General features: G+C 39.9%; 1 protein-coding gene across 3 annotated transcripts in view; it reads left to right on the forward strand.

The window, feature by feature from the left end:
- Window positions 1-26,870, forward strand: part of CSMD3 (CUB and Sushi multiple domains 3) — a 1,179,008-nt gene that overhangs the window by 932,820 nt on the left and 219,318 nt on the right. For all 3 annotated transcript variants that reach the window (XM_048841517.2, XM_048841518.2, XM_048841519.2), the window contains 4 exons: window positions 21,560-21,673; window positions 22,309-22,404; window positions 23,388-23,591; window positions 25,720-25,844. In XM_048841517.2, coding sequence (XP_048697474.2) covers window positions 21,560-21,673; window positions 22,309-22,404; window positions 23,388-23,591; window positions 25,720-25,844 — 539 coding nt within the window. The remainder of the gene's footprint in view (window positions 1-21,559; window positions 21,674-22,308; window positions 22,405-23,387; window positions 23,592-25,719; window positions 25,845-26,870) is intronic.

Raw genomic sequence — 26,870 nt, forward strand, 5'->3', positions numbered from 1 at the left:
CTCCCTCCCATTGCTTAGGCTCCTCAAAATCATCTATCCTTTCTGCTGTCTGTGCCTCTTTCCCCAGCTCTTAGTTTCATGTCATGACCTAACTTTCTTGACATGTCTCCAACTACTTGCCCACTATGCACCCTTCCTTTCCTCAGGACTCAGACTCTTTAAATCTCCTTTCATGGCCCGGAAGGCCTTGATTTTAGCTTCTTTTTCAACTGCTTCTGTCTATGAACTTCAATTTTCTTATTGGTAAAGCTGAGGAGAGATTTCAGGCTGCATCCCTATGGCTAGGGCCACTCTAGGCAGCATCTCTATGGTTAGAGTCATCCAGACCATAAATATCCAGCTGGGTTGACTCTACGGAAAGGTGACTTGGAGCATAGTTCTCCAGCCCACCTATGATGATAAACTTGGAGCTGTGGCAGAAGCAAAGCGGGGCAATGATCTAACTATCTCTCTCTGGCTACAGTGGCCTGGAGACAATAGCAAGGATGGACCCCACTTCTAATGCACCTGGGGCTGGCACTCAGGAAAGAAAAAAAAAACCTGAGCAATTTTTCTCAGGGGCAACATTAAATAGCATAACAAATGGCACTCCATCCAGTTTATAGGTTATAGTCATTTTTCAGAGTAGAACTTCACTTTACAGTGCACATGCAAGTGTGAGCAGTAGATCTGCCAGCATTGTCAGTAAAGACAATTAGATTTCAAATGTGCATATTTTTTGCAAAAAATTGTATCTTTTTTTAAAGAAAATTGCAGAGGCAGGAGGGGAAGAGGCAGAGACATGTGCATGTGTAGAATGCACAGGGAGTGAGAGAGATGCAGAAAGTCATGAGTGGAACACAGAAAGGAACTGTCTGTGGAACAATGAGAAATAGAGGGTGAAATGATAAATTGTGGAAGGTCAGAGTTCAGTTGATTCGGGGGATGGATGGAGATTGATTAGTTGGGGGAATTGATTCTCTTCCCAGCCAAAGGGAAAGGCAATCACCCATCCTCTCCTTTTTTAGTATGTGTCTTTACCCCCTTCTTTACCCATCTGTCTCTCTCGCACCCTTACCCCTACTTCTCCTGCCCTCCCTGATTTCATTCTTTATCTTCTCTTACCTTTAGGGAAGCACTTTGCTCTTTTCTTTTCCTTCCCACGTCTGGGGGTGGGAGCTCTACTGAGGTCTGCTGCCTGATTCTTTAAGTGGTTCCTGATTCTATTATTGATTTCCAACGAACTACTAATTTAAAGAACTAGTCCCAGAATCAAGCACCACAGAATCAAGGTTGTCAAGTTCAGTGTCTCTCTGAGAACACTGATATGCATTATGATGACACTCATACTGAGGGCAAAGCAAAACTTTAAGCAGTTTTATTAGCACAATTAGTAATGAGACAAATGCTCCAAACCACATAAAATATAGTGGTAATATTACATTATTTTAATATTTTGAAGAATTCCTTATGTATATTCACACCTTTTCTCCGGGAACTGGTAGTAAAAGACAAGCAGTCCTCCACAAAAGACCCAAGACCTACCCTTGTCCTAAGCATGCTAAACAAGTCCAGTGGTCCAGATCTCTCCTTACATGGTGGTCTGGCCTGTTACAGGGCCTGGTAGTTCCCATGAATATTCCCATGAATGTTCCCATGAAAATGCCCATCTAGCTCTATGGGCTACAGGGCCTTTTCTCATCCCACCTTCTCCATATCTGGGGTGAGCAAGAGCAGCTTTATCATGATCCCCTTGACACCCATTACCCAATGTGGGATTGTAGGATTGGAGTGGGAAGAAGGAGAGGGCCAGCAGGCTGGGTAACCCATTTTTCCACAAACCAGGGAAGGGAGAAGCAAAAAATGGTTGGAAACTCAGAGGCTTCTTTACTCACTCTTAGTTAGTCCCTCCGTTCCTCTGAGCCAACACATTATTCACAGGAGGAAGCAAACAGACACCTTTTTTTTTATTCGATGGGAAGGAGGAAAAGGGAGCAGAACTTCCTGAAGGAGGCTGAGAGCTATACCTGCCATAGGCAGAAGCTCTGATTTGCTGCTCTTCTCCTGAACGTGATATAAAGCAGCCAATCAGGTGGTAATTTCAGTTGGAAGGTTAGCCCACAGAGGGTAGAAGGGTCTGAAATACATTACTGTATGGAGAAGTACCCTGGGTTTGACAGGGCTAGAGCAAGCATATATGTTTGCCCCTGCAGAGCACAGGCACCCATTTATATATGCCTGGTTTGAAAATCTTTGCCCTCTATATCTTGATCACTGTTGTTAAATACAGTTAATACCCTACTAAATGATATTTCAGTTACTTCTGATAGCAATATTACGTGATCAGCATCTGTATGATGACAATAAGGTGCATTTTGTCCATGAAAAATTTTGTAGTTTTATGGTGTCTAAACATATTTTTCAAACCATGCCGAACTGAGTAAGGATGTTTTGTCAACCTGTATCACTTTATTTTTTTTATAAAGTTTGCCTGAGCTGCCAATATACTCAACATCTTATTTTAAATTTTCTGATTTTTTTTTCATATTTTTACTGTATCATTTTTGTTTATCTGTTTTCCCCTTAAGTTTTAATAACATTCTTATATCAGCTCCATCCAGCTTCAGTTCCTTTGTCATTTCCTCTTCTTTATATTTATCTTCTGTAGTATAAGTAGTTAAGCAGTTCTCTTCCTCTGTGCTTGTCAGCTGTCATAACTCTTTTAGGGTATGTCTACATTGCAATGAAACACCTTCAGCTGGCCTGTCTCAGCCATCTTGGGCTCACAGGGTTCAGGCTGAGGGGGCTATAAAATTGCAGTGTAGACGTTTGGATTCGGGCTCCAGCCTGAGTATCTGCACTACAATTTTATAGCCTCACACACCAAACATGGTGAGCCTGAGCCAGCTTACGCAGGCCAACCAGGGGTGTTTTATTGCAATGTAGACATGCCCTCCGTGATTTAAGTGCATCAGCCATCACTGACCTTATTTTGACATCTAGTTTATAATGCACCTCAGAGGCCTGGTTCAAGGAGTACTAGATAGCTTGTTTCATTTTGCCGTTTAACTTCAGAAGGAAAGATATAGACCTGCCAGAGTAGCACTAGAAAAAGCTGCACTCTGTCTTCACAAACAATTCATATGCTTCAGCTTATATTATGGTGTAGGATAATGATCATCAACTGATACAGAGGAATTTAGGCAAGTAGCACAATGATGGCTGCATCAGTCACACAGATTGTTAATGGAGACTGTCAAGTAACCACAAGATTTGGAAAGGTAGACCTGACACCTTTGTTAATATTTTAATTTAAAACCAAATGCAGTAGCCTCTGTAACTCATTTGCTCCCACACTAGCTTACTATGGAAATATCAAACTGAGAATCTTCTGTATAGCTGAGTGTTATACTGCACAGCACAAGGGCATGATCCTGCAACCCTTACTCATGTGAATAGTTCTTTTTCACACAAATTACCTCACTGAAGTCAGTGAAACTACTCAGATTGAGTACGCACTAAAGTATCAGGCTCTAACGATGTAACTTCTCATTGTGCACCCAAATGAGTTCTCACTGCATATGGGTCTACTATTTACAACTACTTAATATTCCATCAGTTTATGTTGCAGTTTTTCTATCTAAAATATTTTGAGAAGCATCAATTTGCTGATTTGATTTCTTCACGAGTACAATTTAATTTTAAATAATCAGGTCAATTCATTATCACAATTAATCATAATTTAACATGCATAGAAAATGAACTATAATAAATTAAAGTATGGTATTTTTAATTGGGCTGTTTGTTATGAATCTGGTTACTAAAAATCAATGAGACAACTCAAAGAGTAAGGTACTGTTCCTCATGACTAAGAGTAGCAGAATCTGTTAATACAATTAATACAAGATTTGGCTCATTTTTTTTAAATTTCAAAATTACAAAATTATTTTTTAACCAATCCTAATTAAGGTCAGGCTAGATTATTGTAAAGGACCCTTCTGGCATTAAAATCTGTGAATCTGAGTCTACATTACATAAATAAACAATGGGTTAAGTTTTACTTAGCATGCATTGTTCGCCTGTTAGCTCAAGCATTTTTTTTCTTTAGTGCCACTCCATTGTTTGAATATCATTACGCAGAGATAGAAAGGAAGTGGTGAAAGTCTTGAAAACTTGTGTTGACTTCAGTTTGATTTCTCACTTTTTTTTTTTTTGCATGAATTTCAGCAATATTTTTACAAACAGAAATCAAGTTGGTTTGCATGGCATTAGTGCAGATCCATTTCTTCCCCTTATTGGCAGAGGCTTCCAGGCAATGGTTTCCGCCTCTGGGAGCAGGGATGTCTCTGGAGAAGTCCCTGTTACCTCAGGTCCTGCTTTAGGGCAGCAGATACCTTCTGAGAAACAGATCTTACCCTCCCACCCTGTCCCATTTGTTACAGGCTGGCAAGTCTTCACTAGGGGTGTGGGGGGAGAGGAGAAGCGTAGTCCCCTATCCTGACAGATCACCTACAGTGCCAGGTCTTTTGGCCACTGCTGAGAAATCCACTCTTCACCTTTCCTGAATGTTGGGCTCTTTTGGTATGACTCTGTGACCGAAGGATCTCTTGATGCCAACTGGTAGAGGGCACAGGAGTGTGTTAGGATTACAGGGATCCCCAGGTCTGGTATTACATTCTAGTTCACCAAAGGTTTCAGAGTAGCAGCCATGTTAGTCTGTATTCGCAAAAAAGAAAAGGAGTACTTGTGGCACCTTAGAGACCAACAAATTTATTTGTGTCATGTAAGGTTTCTACTGAAAGTCTGTGTCACACTTGTTATTATAATCTTTGTGAGATGTGTGTGCAGATAATATGTAAAGCGTTATGTATATGCATTTGAAAATACATTCTTAAGGCCTTGAAGTTAAATGCCGATCACCCAGGTACATGTATTAAGATTGGTTCCACCAGACTGGAGGTGGGAGGCACTTATCTCCCTAGATGACCATTGAGTGTTGTGTGTCTTCCAATAGAAGTTGATTTGCATACTGAGTCAAATGCTAATGAAGAGATTAAGGGCTTGTCTACACTGGCAATGCTAAAGCGCTCCCGTGGATTGTGCAGTCGAGGCACAGCGCTGGGAGAGAGCTTTCCCAGCGCTCTAGAAAGCCCACCTCCACGAGGGGAATAGCTACTAGTGCTGGCGCACTGTTTAGATTGGCACATTACAGCGCTGAAACTTGCAGCGCTCAGGGGGGTGTTTTTTCACGCCCCTGAGCAAGAAAGTTGCAGCCCTGTAAAGTGCCAGTCTAGACAAGCCCTGAGTGTGACTTCCAGAGAAGGAATTAAAAGGGAGAGATAAATAGGGAGAACGCTGATCAAAGGTCTGAGCTGGTATAGGGGAACTGAGAGATGCTATGTTGTCCTGCATCTGGCGGTGTCATGTTGCTAGCAGGCTTGATCTCATGAAAAGAGAATCTCAGCTATCTGGCTGAAAAATGCTCTGAAGAAGACGTGGGGTAAACAGGACCTTATTAGATAAGAGGGTGTTTTGTCAGTGAAGTTTCAGCTTTAGGGTAGGTATTATGATTTTATTTTATATGACAGCCTTTGTTTCCAATAATTCTGTTTGCTATCATTTGAATCTGTGTTAAATAAATTTATACTTGCTTTTTCTATAAACAAATGTAAGTGTTGTGTGTTACATGGAACTGTGTTCTAAGGTGTAACTAGTAAGTTGTGGTGTACTGTTCCTTTGGAAACAGCGAGTCTAGTAATTCTGGGAGTGTCCAGTGGATAAGGGGTTAAACACTCCACGGGGATGCTTGGAGGGCTTAGACATTGGAGTGTGCCTATCGGTAACCTGCAGAGAGACAGTGGAGCCCATGTAGGCTGAGAAGGGAGTGCTTTTGTTGCCTGAACCCAGGAGAGTCAGGGACTCTGACTTCTGATGCGCACAGACAAAGCTCCCTCATGCTAAGGGCAGGTGGTAGTGAGGTGCCTCACAACCCTGGGAACCCCAGAGAGCATCACAGACTGCTCCCCTCTTCTGTTAGGTATTTGGATTAATCTCTGAGAATATTTTCCCTTCACTTCAGTCACTACCCCTGCTTGTTCAAGGAGTAGCTCTGCTTCTCTCCTTTTCCTTTGAATGCTCTTTCAGTGGCACCTTTTGGAGGGAAGGCAACCTTTCTATTCCCATTTCCTCAGCAGCATGACTCAAAACACTCTGCCAGACAGTAATACTTTTTGCTGCTTTTTTCCCCCAGGTAGTGCTGATACACGCTGAAGAGTAATGGGCTTATTTAAAAACTCTGAACTGTTTGAGGTTCGCCCATACATGGGGAATGGTAGCTGATTGGAAGATCATATGGAGTGAGTGAGAAGGAGCAGATGCTTAGGCAAAGGTGTGAGGAACGACAGATAGTTATATAGAGGAGCCTGAAAAATATTTACAAAAAGAGTAGACTGAGAAAACATTTGCATTGGTAATGAGAGTCAGCACATTCTTGGGTATGAAAATATATGGAAACTGCTACTGAAAATTATAATCGACTGAAAATGCTTATGTAGGCATGAAGCTAGAGATTTAACTTGTTGGAGAAAATAAGGGGATCAGGCACCTGATTCTTTTTACAAATTCCAAAGAGCAACATTCTTATATCCCCTCTGAACAAATATTGCTAGTAATAGATATATTTTGGGTTTGGTTTAATAATATTCAAATAATAGACATGATGGAAAGAAAATAACAGTGAATTACTTAGCTAATTTCGGCCAGACACTAAAAGATATATATATATCCCCATTTTAATAGGACATCTTTTCTGTTCTGAAGGAGGTCTTCTACCCTCTAAGCATTAATTTGAAATGGTGAGGAACTCCTCAGAATATCTAATAAGGTCTAGGTATATTACAACTACCAGGCCTACTGCATGGGTGAATACCTCCAAGTTTTCGTCTGTATTCCAGAGAAGCTCATTGAATCTTTGGTCACCATTTCTAGTTTTTTTTTTCTTTTTTTTTAAAGAACATGCAAAGACTTACAGAGACTTTGTCAAAAGCTTTATGCCCAATTCAGCAATTACCATTGAATCTCTCATGGCTAATTCATACATATAGTTACTTAGGCTATGTCTATACTACAGCAGCGCAACTGCATTCCCACCAGTTTAATAATTCCTGCCTCTGCAAGAGGTGGTAGTTATGTTGGTGGGAGAAGCTCTCCCACTGACATAGTAGAGCCCACGCTGGCACTTAGGTCAGTATAACTTGTGTCACTCAGATGTGTGAACTATTCACACGCCTGAGCAACATAACATATATTGAAATAATTTGAAGGGTAGACATAGCCTGAATAGTTTACTAGTTATGCCAAGCCTGTAAATTTCATAAGAAAAATTGAAGGTCAGTGTATAAAGTAATAACCATAAAATAACCATGTAGCATTATCACTGATATATAATATATCCAGGTATATGCATCACTTGATTTCCTCTTGGAATAGCTATTACTTGGAGAGGTACATACATTAAGCAAAATAGGTATTATCTAGGCCTTATTAAAGTTAATAGGAATTTGGTCATTGAGTTTGATGGAGCCAGGATTTCCTCTAATGTGTTGTAAGAATCACAGAAGTTATATTATTTTTAATATCAGATTTGAAAGAATGACTAAGGCATTTTCATATGATTTTTTTAAAACCATCCTTTAAACAAACTTCCTGAAACCTTCTATATAAGTTATATAGATTGATGTCCTTAGCTGAGGTACCAATGGTTAAGACTAAATTAATCTCCATTGTAATACCATAGATCTCAATATAGTTATATCAGCAATTAATCTGACACTTAAGTTTAGATTGTGCAGCTTCTACTGATGCTGGTGAGCACTTACATGAATTATCCCAGTCATGTCAATGGAACAACTTATGTAAGTGCTTACCAGTTTGTCCCATTAACATCCCTTGGACAATTTGTGTGAGTGTTCAACTTGAGTAAGAATTGCATAATCTAACCCATAACGGGATCATCCTTTGACATAATGTATATGTACAAATGAGGCTCAAACATGATTTTAAAAGGCTTGTTATATCACTGCATGCTGTACTGAATGGTGACTGACATGAATTCATACAAATCGGTTCACTCTCCCTTAGTTTATTTTTGTCACGTATATGATGCAGTTATTCAGAATGTCTCTGCAGCTCTAGTCAGCAGTGCTGCAATAAACATAAATTATACACAATTTACACATCTTTTCACACCGCATTATCAATTATGCTTATATCGTTGTGGCAGTTTATAAGGGTTCAGTTTTATGAAGTGGATTAATTCTTTGTTGAGAGAAAAATGATTGCAATCAGAATAAGGGTATTATTTCGTTGTCTAATGTTATTTAAAATATATGCATAATTTCTGTTAAATCTTTGAACTAGGAAAGGAAAATAGAAAAAGCAGAAGTAAGTTTTGTACTGTACTCTATCCCTACTCAGGGGGCCCAGCAAAATAACAGAGCTTTGTTGAACATATCCAGCCAAACTGCTTTTTTCTGCTGCTTTTCCCAGGATGTCCATCCATCTGCTGTATATTTGTATCTCAAACTCGCTCCAAACTCGTAGTCATCCAGATGCTACAATAATGAGGTTCACATAAGTACCTGGATAAATAAATCATAGGCAGATATGCAGTGCAGTTGTAGCTGTGTCGGTCCAAGGATATTAGAGAGACAAGGCGGGTGAAATAACATTTTATTGGACCAACTTTTGTTTGTGAGAGAGACTTAGGGTATGTCTACACTACGAAATTAGGTTGAATTTATAGAAGTTGATTTTTAGGAAGCGATTTTATACAGTCAATTGTGTGTGTCCCCACTAAGCACATTAAGTCGGCGGAGTGCGTCCACAGTACCATGGCTAGCATCAAATTTCGGAGCGTTGCACTGTGGGTAGCTATCCCACAGTTCACACAGTCTCCGCTGTCCATTGGAATTCTGGGTTGAGCTCCCAGTGCCTGATGGGGCAAAAACATTGTCATGGGTGGTTTTGGGTACATGTTGTCAGTCACCCCTCTCTACTTGAAAGCAACGGCAGACAATCGTTTCACGCCTTTTTTCCGTGCAGACGCCATACTACTGTCAGCAGACGGTGCAGTAGGACTGCTAACCATCATCGTCATGCACTGCTTCCTCTGCAGCTCTGCTCTTCTGGTGCCATGAATCCACTTCACAGGTCCTCTCGTTGTTCTTTATAAATATCTATTCTCGTGGCATCCATCGTCGTCCACTGCTTCTGCTGCAACTCTGCTCTCCTGCAGACGACATACCATGGCAAGCATGGAGCCCGCTCAGCTCACCGCTGCTGTTGTGAGCATTGTAAACACTGTGCACGTTATCCTGCAGTGTGTGCAAAACCTGAAAAAGCAGGCGAGGAGGTGACGACAGCGCGATCACGATAGTGATGAGGACATGGACACAGACTTCTCTCAAAGCATGGGCCCTGGCAATTTGGACATCATGGTGGTAATGGCATGCCATGGAACGCCGATTCTGGGCCCAGGAAACAAGCACAGACTGGTGGGACTGCATGGTGTTGCAGGTCTGGGATGATTCCCAGTGGCTGTGAAACTTTTGCATGCATAAGGGCACTTCCATAGAACTTTGTGACTCGCTTTCCCCTGCCCTGAAGCGTAAGAATACCAAGATGAGAGCAGCCCTCACAGTTGAAAAGTGAGTGGCGATAGCCCTCTAGAAGCTTGCAATGCCAGATAGCTACCTGTCAGTCGGGAATCAATCTGGAGTGGGTAAATCTACTGTGGGGGCTGCTGTGATCCAAGGAGCCAACGCAATCACTGAGCTGCTGCTATCAAGAGTAGTGACTCTGGGAAATGTGCAGGTCATAGTGGATGGCTTTGCTTCAATGGGGTTCTCTAACTATGGTGGGGCGATAGACGGAACGCATATCCCTATCTTGGGACCAGACCACCTTGGCAGCCAGAACGTAAACCGCAAGGGGTACTTTTCAATGGTGCTGCAAGCCCTGGTGGATCACAAGGGACATTTCACCGACATCAATGTGGGATGGTCGGGAAAGGTGCATGACGCTCACATCTTCAGGAACTCTGGTCTGTTTGAACAGCTGCAGAAGGAACTTACTTCCCAGATCAGAAAATTACTGTTGGGGATGTTGAAATGCCTATAGTTATCCTTGGGGACCCAGCCTACCCCTTAATGCCATGGCTCATGAAGCCATACACAGGCACCCTGGACAGTAGTAAGGAGCAGTTCAACTATAATCTGAGCAAGTGCAGAATGGTGGCAGAATGTGCATTTGGATGTTTAAAAGCTCGCTGGTGCAGTTTACTGAGTATGTTAGACCTTAGCAAAACCAATATTCCCATTGTTATTGCTGCTTGCTGTGTGCTCCACAATATCTGTGGGGGAGATGTTTATTGTGGGGTGGGAGGTTGAAGCAAATTGCCTGGTGGCCGATTACGCGCAGCCAGACACCAGGGTGATTAGAAAAGCACAGCTGGGTGCCCTGCGCATCAGAGAAGTTTTGAAAACCAGTTTCATGACTGGCCAGGCTACGGTGTGACAGTTCTGTTTGTTTCTCCTTAATGAAACCCCCCACCCCCTTGGTTGACTCTACTTCCCTGTAAGCCAACCGACCTCCCTCCTTCGATCACTGCTTTCAGAGGCAAAAAAGTCTTTATTGTTTCAAAATCATGCATTCTTTATTAATTCATCACACAAATAGGGGGAAGACTCGCAAGGTAGCCCAGGAGGGGTGGCTGAGGAGGGAATCACCGGGCAGGGTGGGGTATGGGGGGAGGAGGGAAGGACAAGGCCACACTACAGTTTAAAATGTATTGAATGCCAGCCTTCTGTTGCTTGGCCAATCCTCTTGGCTGGAGTGGCTGGGTGCCCATAGCCTCCGCCCCCCACCTCACATTCTTGGGCATCTGGGTGAGGAGGATATGGAACTTGGGGAGAAGAGCAGACAGTTATACAGGGCCTACAGTGGTGGTCTATGCTCCTGCTGCCTTTCCTGCAGCTCCACCAGATGCCTGAGCAAGTCAGTTTGCTCCCCCATTAGGCTCAGCATTGCATCCTGCCTCCTCTCAGCGTGCTCCTCCTTCCTCTCATCGCGTTAATTTAACGCTTTCCTGGACTCTGCCATTGTTTGCCTCCACGCATTCTTTCAGTGTGGGAGGACTGCATGAGCTCTGAGAACATGTAATCACGAATGCATTTTTTTCGCCTTCTAATCTGCACTAGCTTCTGGGATGGAGTTAATAGGGGGAGTGTAGAAATATTTGCAGCTGTGGGAAGGAAAAAGGGAGAGTAGTATTTAAAAAGATACCTTTTAGAGAACAAAGGGAAGACTATTTCACACTGAATGAAGCGATTCACATCACATAGCACATGTGCTTCACCCCCCCCCCCCCACCATGTGGCTAATATCAGGGAAGACCCCTCTCAGCCAAACGCGAACAGCTCAGCATGAACAGGCCTCCCCCCACCGCGTGGCAAAGGCTTTTAGAGTACCTCCAGGAGAGCTTCATGGAAATGTCCCTGGAGGATTTCCACTCCATCCCCAGACACATTAACAAATTTTTCCAGTAGCTATAGCTATACTGGCCCCAAATGCATCCCATTTCTTCAGGGCAAATTAATCATTAAACACGCTTGCTTTTAAACCCTGTATTATATTTACAAAGGTACACTCACCAGAGGTGCCTTCTCCAGCTTCATGGCCCTGGAGCCCCACCTTGGGAGGGTTGGGAGGGTATTGGCTCCAGGGTGATGAACAGTTCCTGGCTTCTGGGGAGAAGGGATTCTCCACTTGCCTGCTGTATGCTATCCACAACCTCCTCCTCCTCCTCCTCCTCATCTTCCTCATCCACAAAATCCTCATCCTTGTTGCATGAGACTCCCCGCTTGCAGGTATCCATGGACAGTGGTGGGGTAGTGGTAGCCCCCTGCCCCAAGAATTGCATGCAGCTCCTCATAGAAGCAGCATGTATGTGGCTCTGATCCGGAGCAACTGTTTGCATCCTTTGTTTTTTGGGAGGCTTAACTCAGCTCCTTAATTTTCAGGCAGCACTGCTGTGTGTCCCTGTTGTAGCCTCTGTCCATCATGCCCTTGGAGATTTTGGCAAATATATTGGCATTTTGTCTTTTGGAACTGAGTTCTGCCTGCACGGATTCTTCTCCTCATACAGTGATCATATCCAGTACCTCCCGTTCGGTCAATGCTGGAGCTCTTTTGCAATTCTGGGACTCCAGTGTCACCTGTGCTGATGAGCTCTGCATGGTCACCTGTGCTGATCAGCTCGCCATGCTGGCCAAATAGGAAATGAAATTAAAAAGTTCCCGGGGCTTTTCCTGTCTACTTGGCCAGTGCATCTGAGTTGAGAGTGCTGTCCAGAGCGGTCACAATGGAGCACTCTGGGATAGCTCCCAGATGCCAATACCACTGAATTGTGTCCACACTACCCCAAATTCGGCCCAGTGAGGTCAATTTTAGCACTAAACCTCTCGCCGGGGAGGAGTACAGAAATTGATTTTAAGAGCCCTTTAAGTCGACAAAACAGGCTTGGTCGCGTGGACGGGGTACAGGGTTAAATTGACCTAACACTGCTAAATTTGACCTAAACTTGTAGTGTAGACCAGGGTTTAGAAAGATAGACAGACAGACCTGTTCTCCTTCAAGTGATTGTGCACATATCCATTCCACTGTAGATATATGTACTCTTGGTGTGCTTCATTCAGAGATTTGTGGCAACAGTACTGGTGGGGCAGAGCATATACCGTGACTGTTTTCATGCTGTAAGCTGAGGGATGAGGTGTTCTGCCTCCCTCTCAGTTCCTTCTTACCTCCTATGGCAAAAGTTGGGCTCCCTGTTTCTCTTTGGAGACTCAGTTCTTTTCTCTTCTGAGAGAAAACTTTAGATATTTTTATAGTTGGTTAGTTGTTTAGTATTTGTGCTTAGTGTTAGTAGGAGTATCTTCCTCTTAAAGGAAATTTATTCTGTACTGTTTTATTTTTACTTGCATTAGATATGCAGAAATCCCCTGGATTCCAGCAGTGCACCACGTGTTAAGTGGCTTGGTCTGCTAAAGACAGACATTAAAATTGTCCGTTTTGCCTGGGAGAAGGGCCCTCCCAGGCTAAGTGCACTATTTGCCAAACAGAAAAATAGAGAACTTCATCTGAGGGAGCATATTCTTGAACAGGTGCCTCAGGACTCAGGTGCTTATGAATCTGACAATTCTTCGACCTAGAATGCTCCTCCTCCTTGCCCTGGATTTGCCAAGGCAGTATTGGTATGTGGAAATTCAGGAACTCTCCATACAGCCTCCAATAATCCTTCCTCTAGTAGAGGATCTCATTCAAACCCAGGGACAAATCATTCATCCCAATCCTTCCACGCTGCATTTGACAGTATGGCTCATCAATGGTTGAACACAGTTGAGATCCTGCTCCCATAAAACCGAGACTACTTTATTATCTAAGAGAAAGTATTCTACAAAAAGTACCTACCTTACCAAGTGGAAGAAGTTTTTGGTTTGGGCATCACATTCAGGACATCCTGCAATATTTTCTCCATCTCAAATTCAGCCTTTCAGTAAGTTCTTTCAAGGTGTACTTGGCCTCTATATCTGCTATGCATCCTCCTGTTCATGGTTACATGGTGTTCTCTCACCTGAATATGGGCAGATTTATGAAAGATCAGAAATTACCCTCCGATCAATGATCCAGTTTCCCCTTTGGATATCAATGTAGTGCTATCCTGTTTGATGGATTTGAGCTGCTTGTGACCTGCTTCTTGGCCTCTTTGTCTTACGAGACTGCTGCCTTAGTGGCAATAAAATCTGCTAGGAGAGTATCAAAATTCCAAGCCTGGGTAGTTGATCTTCCTTACATCGTATTTCATAAGGACAAGTTATCATCAAGACCTCACCCAAAATAGTTTCAGATTTTTATCTAAATCAGACAATACATCTGCCTGTATTTTTTCCTCAAGCCTCACTCTCAGAAAGATGAGCCAAAACTACATGGAAGTTCAAAAGGCTTTTGTCTTTCTATATTGACAGAACTAAACGCTTTATATCTTCAACCGGAATCTTTGTGGCCTTTGCTGAAAAAGTTAAAGGACAACCAGTTACAGCTCAGCAGATCTCTCATGGGATTATGACATATATTCAAACTTGCAATGAAAATGCAATTTAAAATGTCTATCTCAGATAACATTCATTCATCCAGAGCACAGATTTCATCGCTGTCATTCCTAAGTAATGTAACTGTGTCAGAAATACTTAGAGCAGCTGTATGGTCTTCAGTGCATTATTCACAAAGCACTATGCCATCATTGAAGCTTGCAAAGATTATGCATATTTTGGAAAATGTGTCATCTAGTCTGTTTTCCACTAGACTCCGAAGCCCCACCAACGTCAATAAACTACTGGGGAATCACCTATGATGGAATGAATATGTGCAGAGTCACTTGAAGGAGAACAAAATGGTTACATACCGGTATAGTAACTGTTGTTCTTCTTTGAGTGTCCTCCTCCTGGGATATGGGACCAAGAATGAGAATATGCAGAGTCCATCTCAAAGAACCTCTGCCACAAGTAAGTAACCTTAATTTCTTTGAGATGTGTTGTGCACTTGGCCATTCTGCATGCTTCCTCCTATCTGCATTTCAAAGGAACTGAGGAGGAAGTGGGGCAGCTCTTCCCTTTTTGCACAACCCTCCTCAAAGAACAGCAGTTACTGTTCTGGTAAGTAATAGGATTTGTATTTGATTGGATTCAAAAATCTTCCCACACTTGATCTTGTCTGTGTGGTTTTGGATATTGGACTAGTGGGTTCACCCCTGGTCCTTAGCTAGGTATGTCTGTCTGCCTGGAACTGTCTTGCTAACAAAAACAAACAAAAAAAGAACCTGTTACATTTGAAAGGAACTCCTGTCTTTGAGGCAATAGATTAGACAATGTGGTAATTATTGTGTAAATTCCCAAATGAAATGCTTTAACTCTCAGTTGTTAAACCCATGGAAAGATGGGGACCTTAAATAAAATGGGTTGCATTGAATTTATTTTTTCCATTTTTACTTCATTGTTACACTTGGGAGAGAGAGAGAATAACAAGAAATCAAATAATTAAAGCACAAGAACTACTTGCGGCTCACCAAGCACTGGGGAATTTAGTGCAATTCCCCACCCCCCGCCCGACATTAATCCAGATTGAAATAATCTTTTGTGGATATAAATTTATTAGATAAATTGAATCTTAATGAAAGAGAAATATTTTAAATACCATAGAAGAGTTTTTTACACACACACACACACACACGCTGCATTGTGGGTGGAAATAAATAAAAATCCCGTAATGATTATTTTTGAGGTAACTTTTAGCATTTCCTTTAGGTCTTGGTAAAACACAATACATTTCCTCTCTATAATTCTCTGCTTCATCCATTATCTAAAATTTTACCGTGTTCCTCTTAAATCTGTGACTTAATCTTAGTTCTTTCATCTCTTTACTCCTAGTGCTTGATGAATGAATCATTGCTATGCTGATGATTGAGAATGGCACAGTGTTTAACACTAGCCTCTTTTGTGAAAACTCTCTTTATTTGGAGACTGGGTGTAGCAAGAGTGGGAATGCTATTATAATAGGCACTGGCAGTTTTACCTCGATGAAACACAGTTAAAATACTGGTAAATGTTGATGCCTTTTCTATAATTTGCTCCCATCATTGCTAGTAGCAGTGGAACTGCATAGGGGTGGTAATGCAGTCATGGGAAATCTGCTCAAAAAAACCTAAAATTCTAAGTTGATAAAAGTGATTATTTCTAAGGGAAATCCACAAAATCCGCAGTACTTTAGATAAGTCTTGTACCTTTGATAATCTTTCATGGGGGAAAAAAGGTTAGAATAGAGAAATATGAATATGATCCATATTGACAATAAATGAAAAGGTTCTATACAATTAAATAAAAATCCTACTAATGCTGGCCTACTATATGTGATAGAATGATTTAAGCCACAATTTAAAAACCTGAGTGCCTAAAGATAGGCTTCTGAATCCATAAACATAGACAAATTGTAGCTGGATATATTAGTTTTTCTTTGGTATTACCACAAATGCCAATGAAGACTAAGGTCAAAATAAATATAGATTTTAATGCCTGACTTCGACAATCAGGTTTCAAAATTTTGAACCTATGTCTTCTGTGTCAGTTGACATAATAGCTCTGAAAAAATAATGTACCGAGCTTCACTTCCTGTACTTTAACAATGTACAAGATTACATTATGTTGCATAATTCATACTTTTCAGAGAATTACAATCATAACAACATGAAAATTACCTCAATCTGAACTTTCTGAATGAAACATTTGATCTTTCTTTTTGTTTCAGTAAATATTTTTTTAAAAAAAATATTTTACTTATACAGGATATATTGGATACTAAATACAATATTTTTATCATGTTGAAATACAAGTTTCCAGAGGGCATATTTTATACCACAGCCTTTGAATGTTGTGTGTATGTTTTACAAAAAATAAACTGAAATTCACTTAAAGATATTATGTAATTAACTTTTAGGGTTAATAAGCTGCAGCTCTGCCGGGAACTTCAAGAGTGACTCATATTCTCCCCTTCTCTTCCCCCCATCTGGGCCTCACAACAGGCTAGCATTTGAGCAATGGCTCCTCCCTTTCTGAGGTTAGATCAGCTATTGGATGCAGGCATCTTGTTGTCTAGCCTGATCAGGGGATTTCTTGTTCTTCAGTAAAGCTGATATTTTGTCAAATCATATGGATAGTCCTGGAAGCAAGGCTTACGCTGCTGTACTGGTTGTTGTTCAGGAAAATTGGTATGCCTTTTCAATCCTACAGAGACATGAGGAAGTGAGACATGTTTCCTTGTGAGGAATAGACATCAGCTTAACATTTACTTCCCACTAATGGAATTCGATGTCTCCAAATGAGAGGAAGAGCCTGAGTGGCATTGGTAACAATGCCTTAAGGTCAGCTGGATTGGCAGAGCCCAGTATTGGGGTACCAGCATAAAATAAAAGTAGAATAGCTACAGTGAAATACCAAGAACTCCCTCTTTCTTCTGCTGCCAGAACTTCTTCCCTCCTTGTACTACAGTTGCTGCCTGGTCAGTTATTTCAGTATTTGATGTGTCAGCGTCATCATTTGACCCCATAGGGGCTGGAACTGCTGGTGCTCGGTGCTGCACCCACTGCTTTGCAGTGATTTCCATCATATACAGGGTTTACAGTTTGGTTCAATGGCTCTGTCAAGGTTCCTTCCCCACTCTGAACTCTAGGGTACAGATGTGGGGACCTGCATGAAAGACCCCCCTTATTCTTACCAGCTTAGGTTAAAAGCTGCCACCACCAAAGTGTTGCACAAAGAACAGGGGAAGTGCCCACTTTGAAACGTCTCCCCCCCCAAAAAAAATCCCTCCAAGCACTACACCCCCTTTCCTGGTGAAGGCTTGATAAAAATCCTCACCAATTTACATAGGTGAACACAGACCCAAACCCTTGGATCTTAAGAAGAATGAAAAAGCAATCAGGTTCTTAAAAGAAGAATTTTAATTAAAGAAAAAGTAAAAGAATCACCTCTGTAAAATCAGGATGGTAAATACCTTACAGGGTAATCAGTTTCAAAACATAGAGAATCCCTCTAGGCAAAACCTTAAGTTACAAAAAGATACAATAACAGGAATATACATTCCATTCAGCACAAATTATTTTATCAGCCATTTAAATAAAACAGAATCTAACGCATATCTAACTAGATTGCTTACTAACTCTTTACAGGAGTTCTGACCTGCATCCATGCTCTGGTTCCGGCAAAAGCATCACACAGACAGACAGGACCCTTTGTTCCTCCCCCCCTCCAGCTTTGAAAGTATCTTGTCTCCTCATTGGTCATTTTGGTCAGGTGCCAGCGAGGTTATCTTAGCTTCTTAACCCTTTATAGGTGAAAGGGTTTTTCCTCTGGCCAGGAGGGATTTAAAGGTGTTTACCCTTCCCTTTATATTTATGACAGGCTCTCAGCACCCTCACTATATAAATTGTTCCAACACTCCTGTTTGAGCCTGCCCTTGCATTTTCTTACAGTGGCATTCTGTCAGTAGGTTTTGTAGAACTTCACTTGTTGATGCCTCTGTGATACTTTCCATCTGAAATCTGTTTACATAAGATTTAATTTGTATTAATTATTTTCATTTTTTGTAACCAGCTCAGAGATACCTATGTCTATGATTTATTTTAAAATATACATATTTGAGAACCAAATTAACAATTACCACAGATGCTATAGTTTGATAAGGATATTCTTTGCAGTTTTGGTTTTACCCTCTGATGCATGCAGATGCTTAAGGCAACAAGAATCCTGAAATACTTATCAATTGCTGAAATGCAATATCACCAGTTTTTGAACTGATCTCAGTGTACAGCGTAGTAACTTTTGTACATATTGTACAATAGTCAATTAAAACAGATTTATCTGAGAACAAATCATTCATTCTATTGTTGACAATTTCCCAACTGTTGTTCTGTCAGTAGCCATCATACATAATTTCACTGCTGTCAGAGAATGCTTATAAAATCTGTGCATTTAAGGCAAAATCCTGTCATCACTCCATATGTGGAATTGCCATGGAAGTCATGGGGAATTTTGTACTTCGATCAATAGCAGAATGTGGCTCTTGATCTACTACAAAAACTAAAATCTGAGAAAAGTACCGAAGTTAGTGAGTTACATAACAGAAGCGATTAGCTCTATCATCTTTGCTAGCTTCTGTACAAATACAAAAATAGCATACAGTAGGGACAGCTAACAACTCTTCTTTTACTAGTAGGCAAGTTATATTCTCTGTCCCTTCTAGAGAGAAAACCTGCTCGGACTAGTATTATCTTACCTACTGATAAATGATAAAAGAGAATTTTTAAACTATTGTACACTGGTTCAATATTTTAGCAGACTGAAGTTTTGTATCTGTCTTTCACCCTCCCCCATGCTTCCCTCCCATATTTTGAACATTAGTGTGTGTTCTTTTTCTTGAATTTTAGAAACTCCAAATACTATAATTGAGATTCTGTTACAGTCTATGATTATTTTTAAGTGCCTTTAGTTCTTTCGAAGGTACAAATTTGAGCACTGAAACTGTTTATTCACAGTACATGCATAACATAAGCAGTGGTAGTGTTAACTGCCCTACACAATCCTACCTATGTTCCTCTGCATTTTTGCTTGTGTGCAAGATTGAATTACCTGTAGGAATGAAAGGGTAATTTGAACTCTGTATTCATTAGCTCTTTGGTCTTTGTAATGGTGTTTACAGACGCTACACAGAGACTAAGGGAGTGAAGGACCGGTACTGGACCAGTTCGGCCCTGCCCCTCAGCAGCTGCAGAGTATGCTCCAAAAGGAGGAGCTGCTCAAAAGTGTACTCTAACAGTCAAGCAGGGGACAGAGTGAAGGAAAGGCTATCTGAAGGGAGGAAGCCAGTTTTCAGCTTTTGGGGAAAAAGTCATTCACAGAAGAGGGTGTGGACTGTGGGTAAGACCAGCTGGGATGGCAGGGGCTTGTCTTTTTCCATCCCCCACTCCCTGCTTAGGGGAAATAACTGAACATTAGAAAGAGAGCAGGGGAATGCTCAGTGAACTATCTGCGCTGCTGGGACTGATTGGGAACTCTTGCTGTGGGGAAGGTGGGCTGTGACCGCACCCCAAACCAAAGAGTGTGTGAGGAGGCAGGAAGCAGCCCAGGGGAGGCTGGTCAAGTGACTGAGACACTTTGTGCCTTTCCTCACAGACTCAGTAGAAAGGAAGGGCCCAGTCCCCCTACGTCCCCACATCCGTCCATCTGGGAAAACTTTGGAGCATCAGGGAATTGGTGGACCACGGCCTGCCCACTGAACCTGCTGGCCTCTGAGTGAAACCCACTATAGGGTGGAAGGACTGTTGAGCCACAGCCTGCCCATTCAGCCTGCTGCCCTCTCAGTGAAAATTCTGCCCTATAGTCCGCCTCTTAATGTTGCTCAACAAGTTGTTAGCAAGGGTCGCAGTTTTGTGGCTGTATCTAGGGCCAGACTAAGATCAACAAATCATTTAATTTCCTGTCAGTGTATTTCTAGTGCAATAGTCAACATGATTTCTATGGCTGTACACTGCACACCATTGGCAGCAACATGTAGGGTAAGTGTAGCAAAACACCACAGTGAAAAGCAGCTCTCTGCACTGGGGAAATGATCCAGCAGCAGGGAGTTGACAGTCTTTCCTTGCTGCTGCCCTGCCTCAAGAGCCTTTCCCCACTTCTGGAGCCTTTTCTTGCAGCAGTGGGGAGGCAGCAGGACACTACACTGATAAAAATGGCCGTGTAGATGGGGGAAACTGCTTGGCGATGAAATACATACCCTAAGGGTTTGGGTGTGTGTTTACTCACCTAAACCAGGCCTCACTGTCTACACTGCTATTTATACCTGTGCAAGGGTGACATGCAATATCTGTTCTCTACACTCTGCCATAAGGAGTATGCAGTGTAGACGTGTCCTGCAGGGGCTTCTAAACACTGCATGTCTACACTAGAGCTAGAGGTGTTAATTGCAGCTTGAGGAGACATACCCACTCCAGCTCTGATATATCTAGCACACTAACAGTACAAGTGTAGCTATGATGGCACTAGCAGTGGGAGTAGCTTGCCACTCAAAGTATGATCCCATCCGAGATCATAGGTCTGTAACAGGGTAGGTAACCCCTCTTGCGGCTCATGCCATCATAGCTACACTTCATTTTTTTGTGTAATAGCTCAGTCATAGCTAGCATGGGTATGTCTCCTTGAATTAAAATTTACACTTTCCAGTTCTAGTGTAGAGGTACTCATTGGTGCAGAGAGATCCTTCTTTAAGGAATTAAATAATCCCCTGATGTATTATTGTTATTTTATTTTATTATTATTATTAATAATAATAAATAACATTTTGTGCTTTAGAATATAGACACCAGGAAGTGTTGCTTTCTTTGAATGTTGTTGCTTCTCCATTCTACACTGAAAGATGGACTAGATTTTAAGGTGAAGTTAAAGCATACCAAAATAAATGAAACTTCCTAAAGGCCTATCAGATTGAGAGAGAGAAAAAATAAAAAATAATAAAAAAAAACCAACCCAGGAAGGAGTTGCAAAAAATTATGGTGTAACAGAAGGATATTGCATTACACATTTGGCAAAAAAAAAAAAGCTGTTTCTTTCAGCTGGAGAATAATTATGATTTTTCTCTCATGATTAAAATGTTTATACAACTGAATTCGTGATATCTCTAGATATGCTTTTTTATCTATACAGGATTAGACATTTTGACATCCATTTAATTTTGTTATGAATTAAAAATGACATCACTGTACATTGGTCAGAAAAATTAACCAATAAGTGCTGGTCCTCTTCAATAAAATAGAAAAATATGTCATTAACATATCTTCTGTTCCCTCTCTCTGTTTCCCTGTTTTGTTTTTGGTTTTTTTTGTAATCAATTTCTTTTGCTTTTTCTCATTCCTGTTGACCAGTGGTGTTTGGCCAGTTTGTATTTTTCCAGACATCGCTCCATGATGTGGTTGAGGTGTATGATGGCCCAACACAGCAATCATCTTTATTATCCTCCCTCTCAGGATCCCATTCAGGTATTCTTTAATAGAACTGTCATGCGTCAATTATTTACTAAAAACTGATTTAGACTGGTAATGTAACAAAAGATGAAATTACTGTCATCTTTTCTTAGAAATAAATTGCACTGAAAATATAATATGAACATTTTGAAAGGAAACAATCAATCAGTAGTGATTCAAAACAGTTTGGGCTGAAAAAAAGAATGAAGACCAAATTTAATCTGCAGTTTTCTTGGATGTTTTTGGTAATATTTAACTAACACAGTTACTTTTTTAGTTTATTCCCTTTGTATTTTCTGTCAAAATTTGTGTTTGTTTTTCAATGTACTATATAAAATGTGATATTAAAATACTTATAAGTGATAGTAGAGAATATATAGAAAAATTATAATTTGAGTAGATTTATGTGCATGTCAGTAAGGTTTTAAAGATTTAGAGACTTGATTTTTAATCAGAAGAAATACCACTCATGTGAGATGAGAATCAGGCTCTAACTCTTACAGGAATGTAAGATGAACAATGTTAGACTAATAGTAAAGTTTATAGTATATGGCTCATAAATTAAATTCAAGCAGAGTATATTTTGCGGTTGTTGAGTTTAGTTACTGAAAATGGTTTATGATAATTCACTGTTTGTTTTGTTTGAGTAGGCGAATCCCTTCCACTGAGCTCAGGTAATCAAATCACAATTAGATTTACTTCAGTGGGTCCAGTAACAGCTAAAGGATTTCACTTCGTATATCAAGGTAAGTAACACAATAGTCTGGAAAAATGCTTCAATTAATTCTGTGCATTAATCCCTCCATATTTTCTTTATAAATGAATTATACTAATATTTTAAGTATGATTTTGACAAATGTATTTGATTAAACCGAGACATTACTGGGGATGAGCAGGCCTGGAATGTGATGGAAAATATTAAACTGCTGTAGATGTATAATTTCCCTCCATTTTTGTATTAAAAATCCTTTTATTTGTTATTGGCATCCTCAATAATACATGATTTTAAATATTCTTTAAAAATAAAATCAGATATTTGGGAAGCATAAGAAAGGTTTCCAGATTTGAGAAACCAGTTAAGAAAACCAAGTCTTTCTATTTTTGTTTATCTGATGGACTGATTTTCAGTCTGCTGCTCAACCCGATTTATCCTTCCATTTAAATATAAATAACTGGAAATGGTATTACCCTACGCTGAATCAGTAAACTTGCTATTATTAAGATGCTTCAGTTGATGTACATTACTCATCTTTTTAAGGATCAGACACTGAAATGATTACATGTCAACACTTGTTCCTCTAGTTCATTTTTTCAGAGGATTTGAATTCCAATCTGACCAGCAGCACTCACAATTTTAAACCTGTAGTCACTAAATGCAAAAATCTAACCAAAAAAGCAATACTGTTTTGAAACTGTGTGTTAGCTGAATATTTCATTACAAAGTATACAATTTCAGTGCCATTTTAGGAAGGTCTCAGAATAGATACTATAATGTGGTTGTAAACCTGCAAAGTATATCAATGTTTATACTAATCTGAATAGTAATTTCATTTGGATTTAAAAGCACGGAATCCTTATTTTTGAAGATTCATTTGGGGATTATGGAAATCTTCTTAACTGACAACACAACTGAATGTTTTTCAAGTAATTTTAGACACCTGCATTTGAAAATCTCCGTTTCTCTACCAAATATAAAATTAAGAATCCACAATCGTTTTCATGTATGCAGCTGTTCCAAGAACAAGTGCGACACAGTGCAGCTCTGTGCCTGAACCAAGATTTGGAAAAAGGATTGGAAATGAATTTTCAGTTGGTTCACTGGTTCTTTTTGAGTGTAATCCCGGATACATTCTCTATGGATCAACAGCAATTAGATGTGATTCAGTACCGAATACTTTGGCACAGTGGAATGATTCCCTCCCCACATGTGTCGGTGAGTAAAGGCTACATTTTTGTATGGGTCTAATTACTGCCTACAATGAAGAATGTTATCTTAAGTCTGAATCCACTCCTTTTCTCCCATCCTCTACCTTCTTACTGCTTATTTTTGTTCTGATTTTCTGGCTTGCGCTCACACTACCCACCCACTGCCCTGAACATAGAAAGTATGCCAGAAGGCCTCTCATTCAGCAAAGTAATACGTTAACACAATATTAACTTAGTCTAAATGAGGTCATGAATCCTTCACTTTTCATCTTCCCTTTCTAGCCCAACCTTGCTTTGACATTTCAGTAGCTACATGACAGTACATATCCTGCAGCTATAAATTATATATCAGCTTCTTTTAGACTTACATCAATGTCAGTGCATGACTACTCATTAATCAAGATTCAGAAGTTACCCTGACTTCCTGCAAGACTAAAATGCTCTCACTTGGGAACTCTGACAAGAAATTGTATGCTGTTGCCAGAAGAACTACTTTATTAAGGACTTAGAAGTAGTTACACCAATGTTCTGTAGTAGGTCAGAAAGAATGCATTTTTTTCCAGGTTAGATCATTGGAGAAGATTCTCAGCTGGTATAAAACAGTATAAAACCATTGACATCCATAGACCTATGCACATTTTCACTAACTGAGGATCTGGCCCATTGGACCAAATTCAGCACTGCAGATTGCAACATTTTTTTTTTTTAGGTTATGTATTTACTTCAATTTTGATATAGAATAAACTCAATTGGTGACAGTGGGTTTTTTTGGTCACTGGTTGCAATATTCTATTGCTGTACTAATGCACCGTTTAGCTATGTGAAAGAGAACACTGTCTGACTTTAAACAACTTGAAATGAGAAAGAATTACAGGCCAAAAGTATCAATGACTCCTCATGTGCACATATCAGTGTGCCAGTAAAGGTCATAAAATATGTATGAGTTGAAAATTGCATTGAACTAAATCAGTTTAATAATTGAAGTGCAAGACATGACCATATTAAATTGCCTTAACTCTCGAGTGAATGCTTCAGTGTTTCCTTACAGATATCAGACATCAATCATTCTGTCTGCTCCGGCTTTTACCGGTAATTATTTAAACAGTTTAAGTGACACTGACCTTTAGTTTATCAATGTAGTGTCCGACAGATTCTATCAATTATGTGCAGTACAAAATATAGCTAATGTATTCATTACTGAGATAAATTGTGTTCTTCTATATTTTCTCTAAATCCTCGTATTTGTATCTAATGAAATCAGCTCAAGGAGTTGATAATGTTGCACAGGAATAATGTATTGGCTTCTAATAGTAAAGATAAAACATCTCGTCAATCTTTTCTTTAAGCTTTTAAAATACCAGCAGAATACCTGTATCTAGATTAAGCTGTAACATTCTTTTATTTGCTCTTGTTAGAGAATCAAGTAACTTGAGCAATGTTTTCATTCATGCTGAGCATCAAGAACCAACAGTTTGCACTATTGAATTCCTGTGACTTACTTATTTTATTAATCTTTGGGCCCGGGTATTATGCGTGCTATCTTGCAAACACATGAGTTTCTGTACTAACATAAGTAAATCCATGGACTGCAATGAGATTACTCACATAAGCAAATGTAATAGCTTGGGAGTTGGAATAGAAGCCCTCCAGTATTAGAATTAAATTAGTTACTGTGGCATTGTAGTAGTAAAGTAGTAGCATTGATCAAAACCTCATTTTTATGCCAAGTGCTTTCCCCTTATATATTTAGATCAAATATAACTATTTAAAGTTCATTATTAATAAGTAACAATGTTTATTTTATTTTTATAAGATTAGTAGGACACATTCAAGCTGATTTCACTTTGTTAAAATTCAAGTGACCATGTCTGAGGGATGTGAACATGATTTTGTCTGGTAGATAGCAACTTTTTAAATATATATATTCTTTTCAAGTAATTTAAAAATAGAATTTGAAGTATAAGGTAGAGTTTTATTTTCCTGAGGCCAACATGAATTTCAAAATATAGTATCACTTTACAAGAGTTTGCATCTCTAGTATACTGATCATTGTGTTAGCTTTTATTACATCTTTTCTCAGTTCTAAAGCAGTGCTGTGTCAAACTTCTTTTTTTGCTCAATGCATTTCCTTCCAGTACCTTGTGGTGGAATTTTAACAAAGCGCAAAGGGACCATTTTGTCTCCTGGTTACCCTGAGCCTTATGACAACAATCTGAATTGTGTGTGGAAGATCACAGTGCCAGAGGGAGCTGGAATTCAAGTAAGAATATATATAACTGCCTTGTTATCATCATAGGTTTGAAGTTGATCTTTGCAGAGATGACAGCATGAAAAGATAATTGATTCATAAACATTTTACCAAGCAATTAACAACTGTCACAATGGAATTTGTTACACAATTCTTTTTAAATATAATGGGTGGAGGAATCTGAAAAGATGTAGCTACACCCTTTTCCCAAAAGACCTTGTTGCTGGAACATTTATGATTGGCAATATATTATTTCAGTAAGTCAAAATGATTTGTTGCAGACTATAGAAATTGAAGTTGTGTTTTACAAATATAACTATATTTTCTTGTCATGAGTAAAAAATATCTGGACTACATTCTGAAGTGGGATATGCAGATTTTCCTTAAAAAAAGTCTCTCTGTTGTGCAAAAATAAATCTATAGTTATAAACTTACTACAATATGGGCCTGATCCAAAGCATATTGAAAGTAATGAAAAATTCTTATGCCTGTAACCTGAGCCTTGGGCAGCAGGGTTCAGGTTACAGGCTCCCCGCCCAGGGTGGTGGGGCGCTGGGTTGGGTTTGGGCTTGGGCTATGCCTTGGCCTCCCTCCCTGGGGCGGTAGGGCTCGGGCTTCGGTCCCCCATTCTGGGCTCGTGTACCAATTTTTGTTGTCAGAAGGGAGTCGCAGAGCAATGAAGTTTGAGAAGCCCTAAATTACTGAATAGTATAGAAAAAGCCAAATATGAGACTATTTATTGTGTCCTATAATTTAAGAACAAAGAACACAAATTAGATGAAAAAGCAACATGTTTAATATGTACAAGAGAAAGTTAAAAAGCAAGTATATAATTAAGGAGGCAATTCTCTTTTTAAGATTTTAAAAAAGGAATAAACTATTGTATGAATAATAATAGCATCACTAGTGTACAAGCTAATTATTGGATTTCCAACAACTTGACTAGAAAAAATGTTGTACTTGGTAGAAGAATATAGGAATTACCAGATCAGATCAGAGCTCCATCTAGTCTAATATCCTGCTTATGACTCTATGAGA

This window comes from Caretta caretta, chromosome 2 (genome assembly GCF_965140235.1).
Source record: "Caretta caretta isolate rCarCar2 chromosome 2, rCarCar1.hap1, whole genome shotgun sequence".
Classification (NCBI taxonomy): Eukaryota; Metazoa; Chordata; order Testudines; family Cheloniidae; genus Caretta; species Caretta caretta.